The sequence below is a fragment of the Patiria miniata genome, unplaced genomic scaffold (genome assembly GCF_015706575.1).
Source record: "Patiria miniata isolate m_02_andy unplaced genomic scaffold, ASM1570657v1 HiC_scaffold_2, whole genome shotgun sequence".
NCBI lineage: Eukaryota > Metazoa > Echinodermata > Asteroidea > Valvatida > Asterinidae > Patiria > Patiria miniata.
The window spans coordinates 6632438-6652104 of record NW_024037058.1 but is presented as its reverse complement, the minus strand read 5'-3'; the positions used below and the strand labels follow the sequence as shown (position 1 = coordinate 6652104).

At 39.8% G+C, this 19667-nt stretch overlaps 2 protein-coding genes across 2 annotated transcripts; both read right to left on the bottom strand.

Moving 5' to 3' along the window:
- Positions 1–271: 271 nt before the first annotated feature.
- LOC119726898 (E3 ubiquitin-protein ligase TRIM56-like) lies at positions 272–2267 on the bottom strand. The gene is made up of 2 exons (XM_038198749.1): positions 863–2267; positions 272–364 (listed from the first exon to the last, which is right to left on the bottom strand). Exons 1-2 carry the CDS (start codon positions 2237–2239, stop codon positions 272–274), a joined length of 1470 nt encoding a protein of 489 aa, XP_038054677.1. The 5' UTR covers positions 2240–2267.
- A 9579-nt stretch (positions 2268–11846) lies between these two features.
- LOC119726195 (E3 ubiquitin-protein ligase TRIM71-like) lies at positions 11847–13626 on the bottom strand (the record flags this gene model as incomplete). The annotated part of the gene is made up of 1 exon (XM_038197796.1): positions 11847–13626. A coding segment is annotated over exon 1 (1077 nt), but the record flags the coding sequence as incomplete, so codon positions are not given.
- Positions 13627–19667: the final 6041 nt, after the last annotated feature.

Genomic DNA, 19667 nt, shown 5'->3' with positions numbered 1-19667 from the left:
TTTATTATTGGACCACCACATCTAAGATTTCATAGGAAGTAGACTGGATGTTGAGTTCCAAGATTTTCCAAAGGGGAAGTGGTTGAGGTATTACATGTAGAGTCAACACATACAGAGACCAAAGTCCTTAGAAATAAACCAAATATTTTGTATTGTAGAATGTTGTTCAAGGGGATGAACTTTAAAGTTCTTTTTCAGTGATAACAAAGTTCAATGTCTGATGGAGGTGGTTGGTGGATACACTGGATAGCCCCAGTTTAATTAATTTGTCTTACACTTGGTGATAGACCTTTACAGACTGTCCTGCAGCCACTACCAGATCACCATTTGATGTGAATGTGATGCCCCGTGTATAACCACATCCCTTGATCACACATCCAATGTACTTGCCATCAGGACTGTAATGCAGAATATCACCTGTTGGATATCTCCCCACAGCAACATAGATGCTGCCATCACTGTCACAGCACACACCGGTAGGGTTCTTATGCTCCCGTATGTTGTTGGTCATGTCTACTGAGAATACACTGTCGCCATTGTAGTCTACACATACCAACCTTTTGGTAAAGTCTGTTGTGTAGATAAGCCGGTGATTGTACGTTGTCAGATAATCCTTAATCTTTGGACCAGGCAGTCTCCTGATGAGGGATCCATCTGGGTTGTGTAGAGATATCTCATTCTTGCCTCTAGAACCCACTGCAATCAGATTGCTGTCATCCACTGCAAGGCATGCTGGTTGGCTGTCTGACCCTCTACCTGGTATGAACTGATGAAGGAGCTGATGTTGCTTGTTGAAGACCTTGACCACAGGACCATCTAGAGCAAGGAGCTTGTCATCCTTGCTCACTGCAATACACCTTACATTATTTTGGAGGCCATTGATTTGTAGCCTTTGTGTGATAGGAGATTGTTTCTGATGACTATTGGGAATTGAAACTGTAAATATTGCATGTTCACTAAAAATTGCATTGGATAGTGCAAGTACTTTATTGCTAGAGAGTGCTGCAACCCGTGATAAGCATGTAGATATATTTGTTAATCCAAAGTTCTTGAAATCAGTCTTCAGTTCCCATTTTTCCTCTGCACATGATCTTCCAGGTCTTTGTGATTGCTTTGTTGCAGCCTTTGGTTCTTCCTCCAGAGTGAGTCTCCCAAGTGACCTCTCACCTTCTTCAAAATCCATGAAGGTCAACTTGTCAGGAACTTGCTCTGGCTGTTTTCCTGTCAATTCACTGAGGTTATGCAAGAGCTTCTGTTGAAGTTCAAGAATCTCATAGCAACTTGCTTGATTCATGAGTTGTTTCACCTCCTCCAGCTTGTGCTCCGTCTGTGTCACCTCTTTGCTATTTGTAGCTTGAGCAGCTTCAAATGTTGTGATTCTCTCTTGGTAAATCCTGTCAGTCTCTTTTAACAGTTTCTGCTCCTCCTGTCGGATCTTGGCAACCTCTTGGTCAGCTTTTGTTGAGATTTTCTTTTTGGTGTTTGCAAACATGGTGTCAAGTTTCTTGCGAGATATGCAAGTCTTCTCTATGGTGGTGTTCAGTTCTGTTTTGCTTTGACCAACTTTTGCAACAAGTTTTTCTACCTTTTTCTTACTTTTCTCAAAAGCCTCAGGTAAGCCAACACAAGAGTGATTTGGTTTTTCATGATATAGAACAGTACACATGAGACATATGACTTGCTCACATGTATTACAATAGACATTGAGATTCTGATCTGGATGCTTGCCACATTTGGGAACTTCTTCTCTGATTTTACTCTTGTAGACAATCTCTCCTGATTGAAGTTGAGCCAGTGTACAGATTTTGTGGGAATTGATGACAGTCATACGTTCATGAGCCTTTTGGCATTCTTGACAGAGGAAATGATCGCAATCCATGCATCTTGAAATGGCCTGATTCTCCTCTTTACAGTTTTGACATTTGATCTCTGACCCTTGACCTTCCAGTAGCTTTTCCTGCATTGTAACTTCCTCCACCAGAGCACTGAATGCAAAGTTATTAGGGAGATCAGCAACCCCAGACCCTTTCAACATGGTTTCACGTCTGCATAGAGGACATGTCAGCTTTGTACCACTAGGATCTTGGCTCTGTCTGAGCTTTTGGAGGCATTGCAGGCAAAAACTATGCAAACAGTCCAGCAGTTTGGGCTGCCTGAAACGGTTGGTGCAGATGGAGCATTCCAGATGATCCACACTAATCTTCTCCAACACTGATTGAGCTGTAACACTAGATGCCATCTTGACTTTTTGAAGAATCAAGTTTTGTTTTTAGCCTAAGAATGAGTAAGAGTGTCAAAGGTTGACTTCAATATATAAAATGATTATATTAATCATCTCAGACATTGTCAGCATGTTTTGTTTCCTCAGTTCATGGGTATCAATTCATCACCGTGTTCACGAAGATCGAGCCACATGTGGATTTTGAAGAAAATGTGTTTTCGAGATAATCACAAAAGAATTTTCTCCTCCTCTAAAACTGCAAAAAATACTACTTCGCAACAACTTTGTGCAACATATGGTTCCGTGAGAACTTAATTTTTATGTGAACTCAGTATGTAGAATTAATACAGTTGTTAATTAGCGAAAATTAATTAGTAAAGATGTGTGTCTCTTCGTGAAAACGAAACTTCAAGTTTCCTACATTTTGGCCCATTCTGTTCAATGTGTTTTTCCATATGGAAGGGGTGTGCCTGTGTAAGCCCGTGCTGCTGAGAATGTAACAAAGATATATGTGGCTCTTCGTGCAAACAAAAATCTCACTTGACCTACTTTTGTGCCTATCTGTGCAATAGGTTTTGTACACATTCAAGGGGCCAAAATTTGGCTCTTCATGAAAACGCAAAATGCATTTATTGAGATTTCTGCCCCTTGCAACATTAACATCACTTGGAAATTAATGATGTTTTGCTTACACAAACATGTCACATTTTTTAAACTAAAGTAGTGAAGAAAAGAAATTGGAGAAAAAATATGTAATTGTTGACAGATGTGGCTCTTTGCGAAAACGGTGACGAATTGTAATATGTTACTAATTCAGTTGATTGACATAACTCCAATGTGTAGGAAGGCACTTGCAATTAGATGGCCCCTCTCTTAACACCCCCCCCCCCCAAAAAAAAGTAATAATAAAAATTGATGTCAATGCTTTTTGCTTACATGTAATATTTTTTTAATTCAAAGCATTGACATGAACTCCAATGTACAGGGAGGCTTTTGGGCGGTCCCACTCACTGGAGGAGAAACTAATTGCTTTAAAGTTTTTAAAACCCCCAATATTTTTGTTTCGTAAGGGAGCGCGGGCTGACTGAGGTGCATGGCCCTCCCTCCCCCTTTTTTAATTCCATTCAATACAATACTTAACATTTATATCAACCAAAATATATATAGCATTGAGGAAAATCATGATAAAGCATGTATAGGGGAAAAAAAAGATATGAAAAAAAAAAAAAACAGTGCAAACTTTGGGCATGATCCCTGGCTACATGGCGTAAACACATTAACGGCCTCTGTCTAGTGCCCCTTGAACAAAGACAATTTCAAACTAGGGAACCACCAACATAGGGCTGGTCCAAAATAGCTCAGTTGAGTGTTATACAGTATTCTGCAGATTATAGGTTCAAACCCCACCTTATCAAGTTCTTTGTTCAACTGTTAAACTTTTATTTGAGGTTCAAATGTAGGATCAAGGATGTGTTTAGTCCTCTCAAGCCAGTAGACTAAACAGGGACATTTTTGTCAAGAGTATTGTATTTGAGCATTGACTACTCCCTCTTGTAAGACCAATGCTGCACATACCGGTACTGGCAATTATTCCAAGATTCTTGACAAATGCCGTGTAATATGGGCACAACAACGGTACAACATCAAGTATCTTACCTGAATTGAAGTCTTTTTGTTAGTTTTAGAAGAAAATTTGAAACTATCCTTCTTGAAGATGGCGCACAACGTAGGCAGTTGACACCGTTTGATGTGAATGCAATACACTGTACATGTACATGTACATGAATGCCTAAGTATGTTGCACACAGTGCATAAATTTCCAGGTCTATTTATAGACGCTATTGGAGTCCACATGTACGTGTACTGTAGGGGTAATTTATGCACACATGAATGCAGGTTTACTGTGCATAAATAGCAGTCAGTGTTTGCATGTACCCATGTGCCCCACACAAAAATAGAATCAGAAGTCACCAATGCTATTTTGGAGTAAGCAACCCTGGTGATTTTCAAATTTCAGCCTGAAGAGAATTTGTTGGTGTCAATAAATTTTTCCTAATAATCTATTTGCTCACTTTGGTTGAAAACAAATAGAGAAAAAATACATTTGTTCCTATTAAAATATATATTTTTTTAATCTATTTCTTTCCAGTGTATTTTGCCCCCCCCCCCTCCCAAAAGGGGAACATTTAAAAGTAAAAAAATATAGTGGTAAAATAGGTTGCTATTAAAAAAATAGAATGCTATTTATAAAAAATAGTGCCCACAGACAATGGTGACAACTTAATATGTAGAGCATATGGCAGATGATCTCTCATGTTGAAAATGCACGCACATGGCGTTAATGCAGAATCATTTGCCTACATTTGATAAATGAGCATCTTTTAGCAGTCATATACATCAATGAAATAGCAAAAAAATACAACTGAATAAATTTAAGAAAGGATAATTGAAATAAAATAGACGAAAAGTAGTACGCAGTTCGAAAAATAGATATAAAATAGGATGGCCACAAGAAAAATAGGAAGAAAAAAGTTCATCTGTACCAACTTATTTTGATGTTATATGATAAAAATATATTAAAATAAATTAAATAGGATTCTGCCAGATTAAGATCCAGATTCCTGAAAGAGTTCATTAAAGAAATCTGATGGGGTTATATATATCCCGCATCAAGGTCTGAAATACTGGACTTCTTCAGTTGTGAGCTACACATGTGCATGCAAAATTTTCTTAGAAGCTGTATTTCCTGAATTTGAAATCTAGATGGATTTTGTTCACTTTATTTTTGCTATGGATGCTGAAAATATTGAAAGTCTTGAGGTTTTAATAAAAAATAGGGCTAACCTTATCGGACATCTGACATAGGTAGTGGGTTTGGTGAGGTCTCAATCGGCGTGCAGGTTGAGTTTATGCAATCGGTTGTCTCAACTGCATGCTTGTTGATGATGCCACTCCAGACTGTGTATGTGGTCCCTGTACAAGATCCCTATATGAAGTCACCAAGGAGGATGATTTTATCCAACAGAGGAATGACAAGGAGATTCTGATCCAGGAGAATGTAAAATGAGTTCTTGGCATTGTCAGCAGCAGCCTGATAATGTTGGCTAAATGTTTAAACATTCAAACAACATGAAATATGTGCAAAACTGTTTACTAAAATAACCACAGGTGACTATATTTTAATACAGTATTTTATCAGTGAAATTTGATGTTGTATTCTCCCCCTCCCTTCTCCCCCAGGTCCCAGGCCCATGGGGACGACGATTCTAGCTCCTGGGGTTCTGGCACCAACATCCCCTCTAGAAGGACCAAGACCGTGTGGTCAGCGACGCCGAGATGTGACACGTGACGCTCACCAGACCAGCTAAGGTTGGTGCTTATTGGGTCAGTCACTACCGAACACCATTACCACACTGCAAAAACAGATAGATAAGCAAGACCCTGTGAAGGAATTCAAGGTGACTTTGGGGTAAAAGTTTGGCTCAGTGATATTTGGAGAATTTAAAAGTCTCAAAAACATTGCATGAATTTCTGTAGTCTATAGAATTTCAATTGAAATTATCAGATCTTCCAATTTTCGTATCTGCAAAGCAGAATATATCAGAATACAAGGGATTTATTTCAACCAATTGTTACCAACAACAAACCAAATTTTGCACTCGATCAGCAATAGCTAAATGTATTACCAGACAGTTTTGCCAAAAATGTTTTGTTGAGTCAGTGAAATGTGACTCACCAGTGACATGTCCCCGATGTCTAGTCTGAGTCATGAGTTGAGTCATGAGAGCTGAGTTTGAGTCATCATTCATTGTTAGTTGAAGTTAAGTCTGAGAATTTGCAACTCAAGTCAAACTCAAGTCCAAGTCACAGACTCTGTTCAATATTTCTGCCATACCGGTGAATGCCTATATTGTCCGTGCACTTGCTGAAGAATGAATATGCAAATGATTAAGTCAGCCAAAGATAACTTGATTCGTCATTGAGGTCCGAGCTAGAGAGAGAACAAGCAATGTAATGTGTGTTGTCTGTCAATTTGTGCACTTTGAAATGTAGGTGCTATATGAAATGTCAGTGGCAGTCAACTGTGAGGAAGCCAAGAAACCTGTCTGCAAAAACAAGAACAGATTCCCCAATGTACTTCCATGTACAGGTAAGTTCATTTTGTAGAAGTTGGTATACATTTCAAAAGATTGTTAAGTTGAAAAGTGGCCTCTTGAGGCAAACACTTGTTAGCACACTTGCACTGCATTGTGAATCGCTCTTAATTGTAGGCGGGATGGGTACTAAGGTAGTCTATGGAATATCCCCGTATGCAGCAAGAGTCCATGATATGCGAGCAGATTCAGCGATTATTGTGCAAAACAAGTCTGCGTCTTGACCTCAAGACCATTCAGCAGGTGGCTTTTATGTCGGGTCTTCGGGAACCTGTTGTCATGTATATCTAATAAAACCTAGGCTCGACATCCATTATGCTTATATATTGTGAATTGTGTCTGCAAAAATAGACTGTGTCTCAGGCGTGAGACACAGTCTATTTTACAGGTCGTGATCACGGCCTGTAATGATATGTTACGTGATGCACGAGCGTGACCTTGAATCATCATCACATCATATTTTAAGTAAAGGGCGTAATGAGAATGCCCTCTGGCACGTTTACCTCTCGCCCACGTCTCGCCCACAATGAGCGTTCGCGTATGCTAACAGTTTTGAAAGCCAATGTCGGGTTTTATTGGATCTCCATGTTGGTTGTTGTATTACAAAAACATAGCATCAACATTGACCAATGAACAGCCTAGTCCAGATTTCAGAATGAAATGATGTCATGTCAACTCCAATTGGTTGGCGCATGGGGTCGCATACATTTGCATGCTTAGATATATCAGACGTTGGACCAGAGACAAAGAGGGTGATACAACGGGCGATACTCAGACTAGTGTTCAGGCTTCATTCCTTCAAAACCATTTTGTATTTCAATTCATTCAAAAAGAGTGGACTGCATCATTAGGCAATTAAAGGGGGTTGCTACCATTCACACCTTTTAATGGTTCGTAACTAGTTTAATTATAAATATGTAAGGGACTGTTGAAACTTGATGTGACGTTAAAATTCTTATTTCTTTATACCTTTCATTGGAGTAACTATGGGCCTCGTGTCTCCTCCCCCCCCCACTCCATTTGAAATCTTGAATTGCACACAACAAATGTTATATGTTACCTACCTTGCCCCCCCCCCTTCAAAAAATTTTAATGAACCCTGAGGTGCCCCCTAGAAGCTTAACCCTAGTTACGCCGCTGGTACCTTTAGGAAGTTCCAGATCACGTACATTTCACTCCCATAGAATGTGCGATATTTATAAGTTATCTATAGGTGTGGTGGGTACTTGACTGCACCCTCGGCAACCATACGATATCAGTTCTTCCACTTTTTAGATGTAAAGTTTAACTGTTTTTATGCCCGTAATTTAAAGAAATATTTACTTTAAATATTTTTTGTATAGGCATGCCCCATTCATTTTGTGATATTTCCCTTGTAAAGTGGTTGCTAAGGTGCCAACAAATTTTGATCATTCATGTGTCACTTTTTCGCTTAAGATTTCTAGACATTTGAAGTTTTCACAGGACAATAAAATACTGAACATAAAACCCCATGAGGTGATCTTTAACATACAAAAGATTTCTCTTTACTACATTTTTTTTGTTTTGATAAAAATAAGCAATTTTCAAAGCTGACCGTAAACAGTGTTGTTGTAGTGTTTGTTTGTTTTTGTTCGCAATACGTGGTACTAGACCTTAACAAGCCTGACTAATTTTCTAAGATCATAGTTACATACTCAATATATTTTGAGAGCATTTGGACAATATTCAAATGCGGTCAATCAGGAGATAAAAAAAGCAAGAGAAAATGTGTTCACAAATCTGATTACTTGATAATCCCCTCTGCCATTATGTACAAGTGTAAATGTTGTGGAAACCACTGATATTATGTTTTTGTCAAAAACAAAATGGTCCTAAATGTAAACAAACGACAACTGAGAAAAGATGGTTGTTTCATGAAATCACTGTTGCTGTGTTCTCAGAAAACTTTTTTTTAAATGTCTTTGACAAAATATACATTGAATGAACTAACTAGTGATACAATAACAATGGCTTCCAAATTAAGTGGTCTATAAATGATAAAATACAAATATATACTTTTGAGTCGCATCATCGATGTAAAATAGGCAGACTTCATTACATACGCAAATAACCCTAGGAGTCACACATGCCCAGTGGAAAATGCAGCTGAAACGTATGTAAGATGCTGATTGGTAAAATAACAGACTTTGGATCTTTGCTGAAATGCCATTGTTGTCATGGAAGCTGCGTTCTCTAGGAGAGATATTCTGTAATTAAAGCAAATGCTCATTGCTTCATTTAGACTTCTTGGTCTATCAGCATTAATTAGCTAACCAATACTCATTCAAAGAAGCAAAAGCATCAATCCTTTATGGAATAAACTAAACTATTATTGTAATGATACGGAACCTCTCACAACTAGGTCATTCTATACAATTAAGATCCAAAGGCTGACATTTTCCTGTCCCTGCACATCCGAAATTTATCATTTGCCATTCAAGTGCCATTAAAAATGACTTCAAACTAATTAATATTTGTTGAGTAGGTCATTTGATTCACAGAAGCATTCTTGGACGAAAGAGTACACACATAAAGGAGTGCATCTTCAATTACAAAATCGTACATGTCAGACGTATAGGGACAGGAAAAAGTGGACCCCAAATTCATAGAATGTTCCAAGTGCATCTTCTATTGAAGTATTTAAAAGTTTATAAAAAAAAAAAATTAAGAAAGGCAAAAAAAAAAAAAAAAAATTCAGTTTACAAATGTACATCCATCATACTAACTGCATTTACAAACATCCATGTATCATTTCAGTAGAATGCACAAGGTTTTCATTTTCAATTGGGTTGTAAATGTAATGAAACTAATACAAATTTGATGAGACACTCAGAAAGCACTGTGAAAGAGACAACCAAGGGATTGCACATGATTTACTTTTAAACTATCACTTTAGTTCAAAATCACACACATTATATCCAGTTGCTTTGGGATAATTTACCTTTGTCACAGGTACATGGATGTGCAAAATCTTTCTCATTGGAAAAATAGTTCCATTCATTTAAACTAAACAGTTTTCACAATACTTGAAAATTCGAATAAAAAAATTTAAGTAAATATTTACATTTTATACAGGAGCAGGGTACTTGGAAACACATCATGCATTGACTTCGTATTTGCTGAGACAAATCTGAGAAAATTGAACTAAATTGCCTTTCGTGGTTATACTTTCTCTCTCATTGGTAATACTTTCCCTCTCATGGATAATACTTTCCCTCTCATTGGTAATACTTTCCCTCTCATTTGTAGTTCTTTAAAAATGTGCACTGTGCTATTTGCAAACAATGTGAAGGGTCATTCCTTTGCTCTCATATTAGACCACCAGATCTAAGATTTTATAGGAAGTAGGCTGGGTGTTGAAGTCAAAGATTTTCCAAAGGGGAAGTGGTTGAGGTATTAGAGTCAACACATACAGAGACCAAAGACCTTAGAAATAAACCAAATACACAGTATGGTCGAATGTTTTTTGAGCGAATGAACCTTTGAAGTTATTTTTCATTGATAACAACGTTCAATATCTGATGAAAGTGGTTGGTGGATACACTGCATGGATAGCCCCAGTTTAATTAATCTGTCCTTACACTCGGTGATAGACCTTTACAGACTGTCCTGCAGCCACTACCAGATCACCATCCGATGTGAATGTGATGCCACATGGATGATCACATGCCTTGATCACACATCCAATATACTTGCCATCAGGACTGTAATGCAGAATATCACCTGTTGTATACTTGCACACAACAACATAGATGCTGCCATCACTGTCACAGCACACACCAGTAGGGTCCCCATCCTCCTGCATGTTGCTGGTCATGTCTACTGAGAATACACTGGTACCATAGTAGTCTACACATACCAACCTTTTGTTGCTATAGTTTGTGTAGATAAGGTGGTGATTGTACATTGTCAGATAATATCCAATCATTGGAGCAGGCAGTCTCCTGATGAGGGATCCATCTGGGTTGTGTAGAGATATCTCCTTCTTGCCAGCATAACCCACTGCTATCAGATTGCTGTCATCCACTGCAAGGCATGTTGGTTGGCTGTCTGACCCTCCACCTGGTGTGAACTGATGGAGGAGCTGATGTTGCTTGTTGAAGACTTTGACTACTGGACCATCTAGAACTCGGAGGTTGTCATCCTTGCTCACTGCAATGCTTCTTACATCAGTGAGGCCATTGATTTGTAGCCTTTGTGGGATAGGAGGTGGTCCATGTTGACTATTGGTCAGTGATACTATGAATAGTTTTTCACTTTTTACAAGAAGTGTTTTGGATAGTGCAAGTAATTTATTGTTGGAGGGTGCTGCAATCAGTGATACGGATGAAACTGCACTTAATTCAGTAATCTTGATTTCAGTCTTTAGTTCCCATTTCTCCTTCACACATGATCTTGCAGGTCTTGGTGATTGCTGTGCTGCAGTCTTTGACTCTTCCTCCAGAATGAGTCTCCCAAGTGACCTCTCGCCTTCTTTAAAGTCCATGAAGGTCAACTTATCAGGAACTTGCGGTTGCTGTTTCCCTGTCAATTCACTGAGGTTATGCAAGAGCTTCTGCTGAAGTTCAAGAATCTCATAGCAACTTGCTTCTTTCATGAGTTGTTTTACCTCCTCCAGCTTGTGCTGTGTCTGTGTCACCTCTTTCTTGTTCTTAGCTTGAGCAGCTTCAAACGTTGTTACTCTTTCTTTATAAATCCTGTCCATCTCTTTCATCAATTTGTGTTCTTCCTTTTGGATCTTTGCAACCTCCTGTTTGACCTTTGTAATCTCCTGTTGAGCCTATTGCTGGCCATGTCTACTGAGAATACACTGTTGGCACCATAGAATTCTACACTTTCTAACCTTTTGTTTTGCCAGTTTGTGTAGATAAGGCGGTGATTGTACATTGTCAGATAATATCCAATCATTGGAGCAGGTAGTCTCCTGATGAGGGATCCATCTGGGTTGTGTAGAGATATCTCCTTCTTGCCGGCATAACCCACTGCTATCAGATTACTGTCATCCACTGCAAGGCATGTTGGTTGGCTGTCTGACCCTCTACCTGGTGTGAACTGATGGAGGAGCTGATGTTGCTTGTTGAAGACCTTGACTACTGGACCATCTAGAGCAAGGAGCTTGTCATCCTTGCTCACTGCAATACACCTTACATCTTTAGTGAGGCCATTGATTTGTAGCCTTTGTGGGATAGGAGATCGTTTCTGATGCCTATTGGGAATTGAAACTGTGAAAATTGCAAGGTCTTCAATTGTAGATAGTGCAAGTATTTTATTGCCAGAGAGTGCTGCAACATGTGCTATCAATGCATATAATAATTAAAGTTCTCGACTTCAGTCTTCAGTTTCCATTTCTTCTTTATACATGATCTTGCAGGTCTAGGCATTGGATTTTCTGCAGCATGTGGCTCTACGTCAAGAATGAGTCTCCCAAGTGACCTCTCACCTTCTTCAAAGTCCATGAAGCTCAACTTGTCAGGAACTTGCTGTGGCTGTTTCCCTGTCAATTCACTGAGGTTATGCAAGAGCTTCTGCTGAAGTTCAAGAATCTCATAGCAACTTGCTTCTTTCATGAGTTGTTTTACCTCCTCCAGCTTGTGCTGTGTCTGTGTCACCTCTTTCTTGTTCTTAGCTTGAGCAGCTTCAAACGTTGTTACTCTTTCTTTATAAATCCTGTCCATCTCTTTCATCAATTTGTGTTCTTCCTTTTGGATCTTTGCAACCTCCTGTTTGACCTTTGTAATCTCCTGTTGAGCCTTTTTGGAGAGTTTCTTTTTGGAGTTGGCAAACATGGTGTCCAGCTCCTTGCGAAATTTGCACGTCTCCTCCATGGTGGTGCTCAATTGTGTTTTTCTTCTCTCACTTTTTTGGACCATTTCTGTGACCTTCTTCTTACATTTCTCTACTGCCTCAGGTAATCCAGTGAGTGAGTGTTTTGCATGATCAAGTACCGAGCATGTTGTGCATATGACTTGCTCACATGAGTTGCAGTAGACATTGAGATTCTGATCTGGATGCTTGCCACATTTGGGAACTTCATCTCTTAGTTTACTCGTGTAGACAATCTCTCCTGATCGAAGTTGAGCCAATGTGTAGATTTTATGAGATTTCATCAAAGTCATACGTCCATGTGCCTTTTGACATTCTTGACACAGGAAATGATCACAGTCCATGCATCTTGACACAGCCTGATTCTCCTCATCACAGTTTTGACATTTGATCTCTGACCCTTGACCTTCCAGTAGCTTTTCCTGCATTGTAACTTCTTCCACCAGGGCACTGAATGCAAAGATATTAGGGAGATCAGCAACCCCAGACCCTTTCAACATGGTTTCACGTCTGCACAGAGGACATGTCAGCTTTGTACCACTAGGATATTGGCTCTGTCTGAGCTCTTGGAGGCATTGGAGGCAAAAACTATGCAAACAGTCCAGCAGTTTGGGCTGCCTGAAACGGTTGGTGCAGATGGAGCATTCCAGATGATCCACACTAATCTTCTCCAACAGTGATTGCACTGTAACATTAGATGCCATCCTCACTGTTGGGCTTTGTGTGATAGGATGGACGTTTAACCTACAAATAAAAGGTTTGGAATTACATGTATTCAAACTTCAAATGATTATATGGTTGTAATAGGTCAGATGTAAAGTTGAAAACTTTTTGTCAAGTACATTATTCACAAATTGAAGGTCTATTCACATGCTACATGTATATGCTTGTTTTAAAACTGCTGTTGTTTAGTTTTGTTCAAAAGAAAATAGCAATCAGTTGCAACAAATGTACAATATATGGTTACCTTGTTAAAGGGAATTCACAACATTTGTTTCTACTATAATATTCAGAAATGGATGTATTTTGTGGTTAGTATTTTGTAGCAAATATTGTTATGTTGACTTGTTTAAAGTTTTGTGTTTGTAGATACTAGAAAAACCACAAAAAACAATCCTGTTCTTGTAGACTGGTTTCCAGACCCAAAATGATGAAATGGAGCAGTTTATAGACGTCAGGGAATTGGATCAGGGAACCAGTCTAGCTTGCTTGTACCCATTCATAGGAGTGTAATTAATTGCAAACTAAATCTGTTAACTTGGGGGTTTGAAAAGTGTCAGTTTTGTCCAATGCTGGTCAGTCGACCAGCATTGGAAATCGATACAAAAAGGTAAATTGTAATAAAATTCATAACAAGTCAAACAAAAGTAGGTCACAAGTGAAAGGGATGGGGGGGCTCATCTTCGTATTGGGGCGCTGTTCAAACCAGACGATCATGGACAATATGTGGCACTTTTCAGGGTGGCACAATTGCTGATAGTCGCCCAAAATTCCCAAAAGGGTACTCGTAAAAGGCTGCTGGTAACAAAATAGGCACTGTTTAAAAAAAAAGGCATTGTTTAAAAAAAAAGGGCACTCTTTACAAATATTGGGGGGGGGGGGGTTACGCTAGAGTTAAAAGGGCACTTGTATACAAAAGGGGTGTCTTACTGTTACTCAGGTGGGGCTCGAACCAAGTACCTCCTGTTTAGTGCAGACGTCTTATCACTCCACCTTTGAGCTTGCCTGGGTCAGCTGGGTGGTTTGAGTTGAGGTGAGCTGGAGTTACTGCAACCAAATATTGTCTGTACCCCAAAAAAATATTACAAGTACTTTAACTGGCCCATATTTCAAATCGTAGACTCAAAGTCCACTTTCCTTTAAGAAATTTCATCAAAAATACATTGACCTTCACATCGGTTTTATTTTTTGTTGTTTTATTATTATTTTGTGATTCACTAAGCTACGTTCTTAAAGGTCTAACACTTGTTCGTAAAGTACAAACAATACGTCACTTATTTCTGTCACGAATATAAGGAGATTCATGTATTCCACATGTCTGTATTCTAACAGGTTTGACTGATCCACCTGAATTTCCAGTAAATACATATGCACTTGTAATTGGCAAATGCTGAGTTTACATGTACATGTACTTCATATGAGATAATGTGATGCTGGTGATTTATATCAGATGTATAGACAAACTTACAGGTAGACCCACTAAATAAAAATCTTACCTTCAGGTACACATGAAATGAGCCACTGCTATCTGCCCATTCTGATGTCACTTACGGCAGTGGTTGAAATGAACAAAGATGGCGATCTATGTATACGCCCCTCTGTATCAACACAGCCCATGTCACCTGATTTTGAGTACACTCATTTGGTACGAGCCTTGGTACGTGCTCATAGTAAAATCAAATGCAGTGTTTTATATCAAATGGATCCAAAGGTCCTGGGCTGGTAATATTTGCAGTACCAGTACCCAAATTCCGATAACGTAGCACTTTGGTATGTGCTCACAGTAAAATCAAATACAGTGTTTTATATCAAATGGATCCAAAGGTGTTGGGCTGGTAATATTTGCAGTCCCCAGATTCCACTTATGTAGAGCTTTAATTGGTACGTGCTCATAGTGAAATCAAATACAGCATGCTGACTGTGTTTTATATCTAATGGATCCAAGAGTCTAGAGCTTGTAGTTAGCAAGATTATGGACAGGTTTATCGGAAAGGTAAACATAAAGAAGCCTCAGGGTCAATTACCTGATGCAGTTATTCTGAGCTGACTCTTATTGCAGATGACACCTGTTTTAATATTCTTTGATATGTTTCCAGTCAGGATACTCACACAGGTGTCTATCGCTTGTGGAATTTCCAGATTCTCGAAAGTAGGGGGAGGGGCATATCTTGAACAGAGTTCATGCGAGCGCGAAGCCCTAACGGGCATGGGGTCTAGAGTCCGCTCAAGGGCCCCGGAAAATGTTGTATTCTAGATGCTCTGTGGTGTGATCTGAGGCAATTTCTGACCACTTCAAATTGTTGTGAGCAAAATAATCATCTATTTTTGAGTTTGGAGTCATCAGCTATTGTGAGCTATAGAATCATTATGTTGGCAACAATTTTAATTCGGGGACAAAAAAAGTGGGGGGGGGGAACACAAATGATATGATATCCTCTGACTTTAAAAAAGTTGGGAGGGAGGACTTGTCCCCCCATCCCCCACCTATTGATGCCCATGGATACTCAAGTCTGTTGTGTAGACAAAAATAAACAAATAAAGAGGTAAAAATGAACTGGCAGTAATTAGTTTTGGAACGTAGTTTTGTTTTGTCGTGGGTTTTATTTTCCTTCACTTTCTTTATATTTATCAACATTTTTAAGCTAGTGTGCAGTTGGTGTTTTACATGCATATCAATAGCATTCAACAGCACTACTCTTGCATATATCATTTAAATTATATTCATCATAACAAAACTTGTTACATGTATTTCTTTCAGTGATTCAGCATCAGCAGTGCTTTGTAACAAAATTTCCAAAACTCACATTTTTAAGGTTTTCTCTTTTATTGCATCCCAGTTCAGTTCATGCATGACTAAATTTGAATATTCATTGATATTTTGTGCCCTCCATAGGCTGATTGGTCCATTGCTGAGATGAATGCTGAGATTTGGGAGAGCCACGCCTAACTTTACACATCACAGACTGATGAACAGGTATGTTCAGCAATAATGTGGTGTCAGTCTATTTGAAATCAGTATATGGGTGCTCAAAAAGGGCGGGGCGTAGAGTCATAAGGGTAAGAGAGGTCCTGTCATTGAGGCATTTTTTTTTTACGCTACAAAAGTGCTCAAAATCTGCAGATGTTTAACAACTAACCTGAAAACATTTTAGCTCAGTAATTGCTGTACATTCCAAGAACCCAATATACTGGGATCTCGATTTCAAATCGATTTCAATTGTGCCCAAAATCAGCATCCCGGACATGTTCTCATTCAGCCGATTGCAGCTACGCGATGTCATGCAACGAACCAATAAATAATAGTTAGCGATGGCGCGTGCTTGTGCGTCATGTCAGTGCTTGCACGCAACCATTCACAGATTCTTCAAATTACATGAACAAACCTTACAACTCACTTGATGTCTCATTGAAAATTGCCTTGTTTTACTGTTTTCTGAAAATGACAGCATGCCAGAAAGAATATTTTCACAGAGGGTTTATTGCCATTACTATATTTAAACCAAGTATTAAAACTTTCAACAATAATTTTGTCAGTTACTTTTTGGATAGCTGCAAATGATCTACTCTACCTTTAATTCTCCCATAGACGAAGCACACAAACATACATGTACATGCGAGTACTGTTCTCAACAACAGATTGAGGACTTCAATACATAGTCTGTAGTCCTCACACGGTATGTAATTTACACACTGGTCCTCACACAGAGTATGCTTACTCCTTTTTATTAATATCCACAAGCGCATACCGGTAGGTTTATTTTAGCTGCATGGCTTACAGCAGGAGAGTAGTGCATAGAATCCTTAGAAAAGAACAAACTTTTTAAAGGACCCGCCATGCAATGGAATTCTTTTTAATGCAGTCCTTGATAATGTACCTTTGTGTCCTTCCTTATTTTCAATTTTCGTTATTCCAAGATATTTTCAAGGGTATTTTGGTGCTCTTTGTTTTTATGTAAATGCAAATTTCCATATTCATGAGCAAAACTGTGATGTCATTCTGGGTGGATACCTCAATGTTACATCTATTTCAGCACAAAACATTGCTAGAATTTTGGAAAATGTGCTGGCGTAAATTTTCATTTCTTTGGTGATTTCGTTGGTGATTTGTTGTGTCAGGACACGGCAGTAACTGAGCAAACCTTTCCCACAAAAGTTTTCTTTTGTGAAATGCCTATAAGAAGTGCATTTTTCAATAAAAAGGGATGTGAAATAGATTATTCATTGAAGAGGAGTTGAAAGTTGCACAAAATTTGTTCATAAACTAATTTCATCACAAGTGTCCTTTCAAGAATTGCCACAAGTGGCTGATCAGAGAAGTTGTCTTTCTTAACATTTCAGGAAGCCATGGCCAGGATGCAACATATGTGCTTTGCCTTGGAGCTGTCAAGCATTGAAGGAACCATATGCAGCTACAGAACTCACTCAGGTAATGGGCCAATCTCATAGCCTAGACTTGAATCAAGTCGGTAATTGGCCGGGTTTAAGTCCGCCTGCACCATGGCATACCATACTGTACCAGTGGCGTTGACTACCTCATAACGTCCCGGCGTTGACTACCACATAACGTCCTGGGGTTATGTGAAGTGCATGGTATAATAACACGCAGGAACGATTCCTGCATCCTTGACCTCATATGTGTGTACGTTGATTCCAATTACCAACTGGAATAATCTGCAACCCCATTGTACACACGGCATGGACGTGCTACCAAAATTGGATGGAGCACTCTGATTGGCTATGAATCAGGACGATGAATATTCATATTCACCTGACATTTATGCATCTGGGTGCACATGTGACACTCCCATGGATGTCATATTTCACTGACATGCATGAACTTATGTGGGGAATGCAACACTCATTCCTGGGTCGTTTGGAATCCGTGCAACATTCTAAAAAAAAACCCCAAGAATTGGACACTTCCTCAGCAATACATCCATACCATGTTGGAATTCTGGATCTGATGGCTGTAATGACCATGAAAACTTCCACAATGGCGCAGCCGGGCCAGTCAACGTTAGAAATGAAAAGCTAAAAATATAGCTTATAACATATTACATGTTATTATTTTAGGCCTGGCAAATGGACTGATGATTGCAGTGATTGCCGTTGCCACTGCTTAGTCCTCCTCATTATTGTCATCATCCTCATCACTCTGGTCATCAGAAAGGTCAAGGGTAAGAGGACGAGGAGCCAGTCCTCCTACCAGATGACTACCGCCCTCCCCGCCCCCAAACCAGTGCTTCCAGGATCGGCCCGGCAACGCCAGTGATGACAGTTGTTATACTGCTGTGGGTGGGGCCACAGTAGAGTCAACCATCAGTGCCAGTGATGACCAATGTTATGCTGCTGTTGGCGGTTCAGTGGGTAGGGCCACAGCAGAGTCCACCATAATGCCAGTGATGACAATTATTACGCTGCTGTGGGCGGGGCAGTGGGCGGGGCCATAGCCGAGTCCACCATCAGTGCCAGTGATGACAATTGTTTTGCTGCTGTGGGCGGGGCAGTGGGTAGGGCCACAGCAGAGTCCACCATAATGCCAGTGATGACGATTGTTATGCTGCTGTGGGCGGGGCAGTGGGTGGGGGCACAACAGAGTCCATCATCGACGCCAGTGATGACAATTGTTTTGCTGCTGTGGGCGGGGCAGTGGGTAGGGCCATAGCAAAGTCCACCATCAATGCCAGTGATAACAATTGTAACGCTGATGTGGGTGGGGCAGTGGGCGGGGCCACAGCAGAGTCCATCATCAATGTCAGTGATGACAAGTGTCTCGCTGCTGTTGGCGGGGCACAGGGCAGCCGGCGGGGCAATAACAGAGTCCACCATCGACGCCAGTGATGACAGTTGTTACGCTGCTGTGGGGGGGGGGGGGGGCAGTGGGCGGGGCCACAGCAAAGTCCACCATCAACTTGTTCAGTCCAGTCTACAAGACCTCGCTCAATTGGTCCCCGCCTTTGAATCCGGTCTCGTTTGAGTTTCCCCACCCCAAGCTGGAAATAGTGATTTGGAGAAGTGGAATTAGTTGACCTGGCTATGACCACCTGCATGGGGTGCTGCCATCTTGAAATCGTTGTGTGCCAAGGAAAATGACGTAAGCAGCCCAGGCCTACAAAACGCACTTTTGGAGATAATCGAGTTGAAAGGTTTTGTGCTGCCATTTCTAAATGAACAATCACATCACGCTGAAATTTGGGCCCATTGAAGTCTTTAATAATTAAAATCATATTGAATATTTTTATTTCAAAATATTGCTTAATTTTGAAGTTGTTTAAATATTTCTGCTTATGACCTGTTACCGGAAACTCCATCTGCCTTAAAAGTGAACTCGCCCTGCATTAAACGTGCACTTAAGCGTCGTGTTTAATTCTAATGCCCCTTTGCTGGAAACAAAACTGGCTTTGCGTACCCATCTAGGTGGGACGTTAGCACGCTTGAAACTTTTGTTACAGTATAATTACACGCTTACAACATTTTGCTGGGCACAAATAACTGTTAACTGTTTAACTGTTTACTGTTAATTACATCAGAATGACGTAGGCCCATGAGACAATATGTATATCAAATGAAAGATATTTCCAAGCTTTATCGATTACCCGAAAAACCCATTTTGATCTTTTGACCAACATCACCCAATTACGACCTTCTTCCAGGCACCCGACGAAATTTATGCATGTGTGTTTGTATAATGTTCGTATGTGTATACAGGGTGGATAAAAAAAACCAAA

Bases quoted from the DNA above. Each gene is read 5' to 3' on its own strand.
- LOC119726898 (XM_038198749.1), bottom strand. From the start codon at position 2,239: ATGGCATCTAGTGTTACAGCTCAATCAGTGTTGGAGAAGATTAGTGTG. The intron at 365-862 runs GTAAGGTGTATT...TGTGTGATCAAG, and splicing joins TCAATGGCCTCCAAAATAAT to GGATGTGGTTATACACGGGG.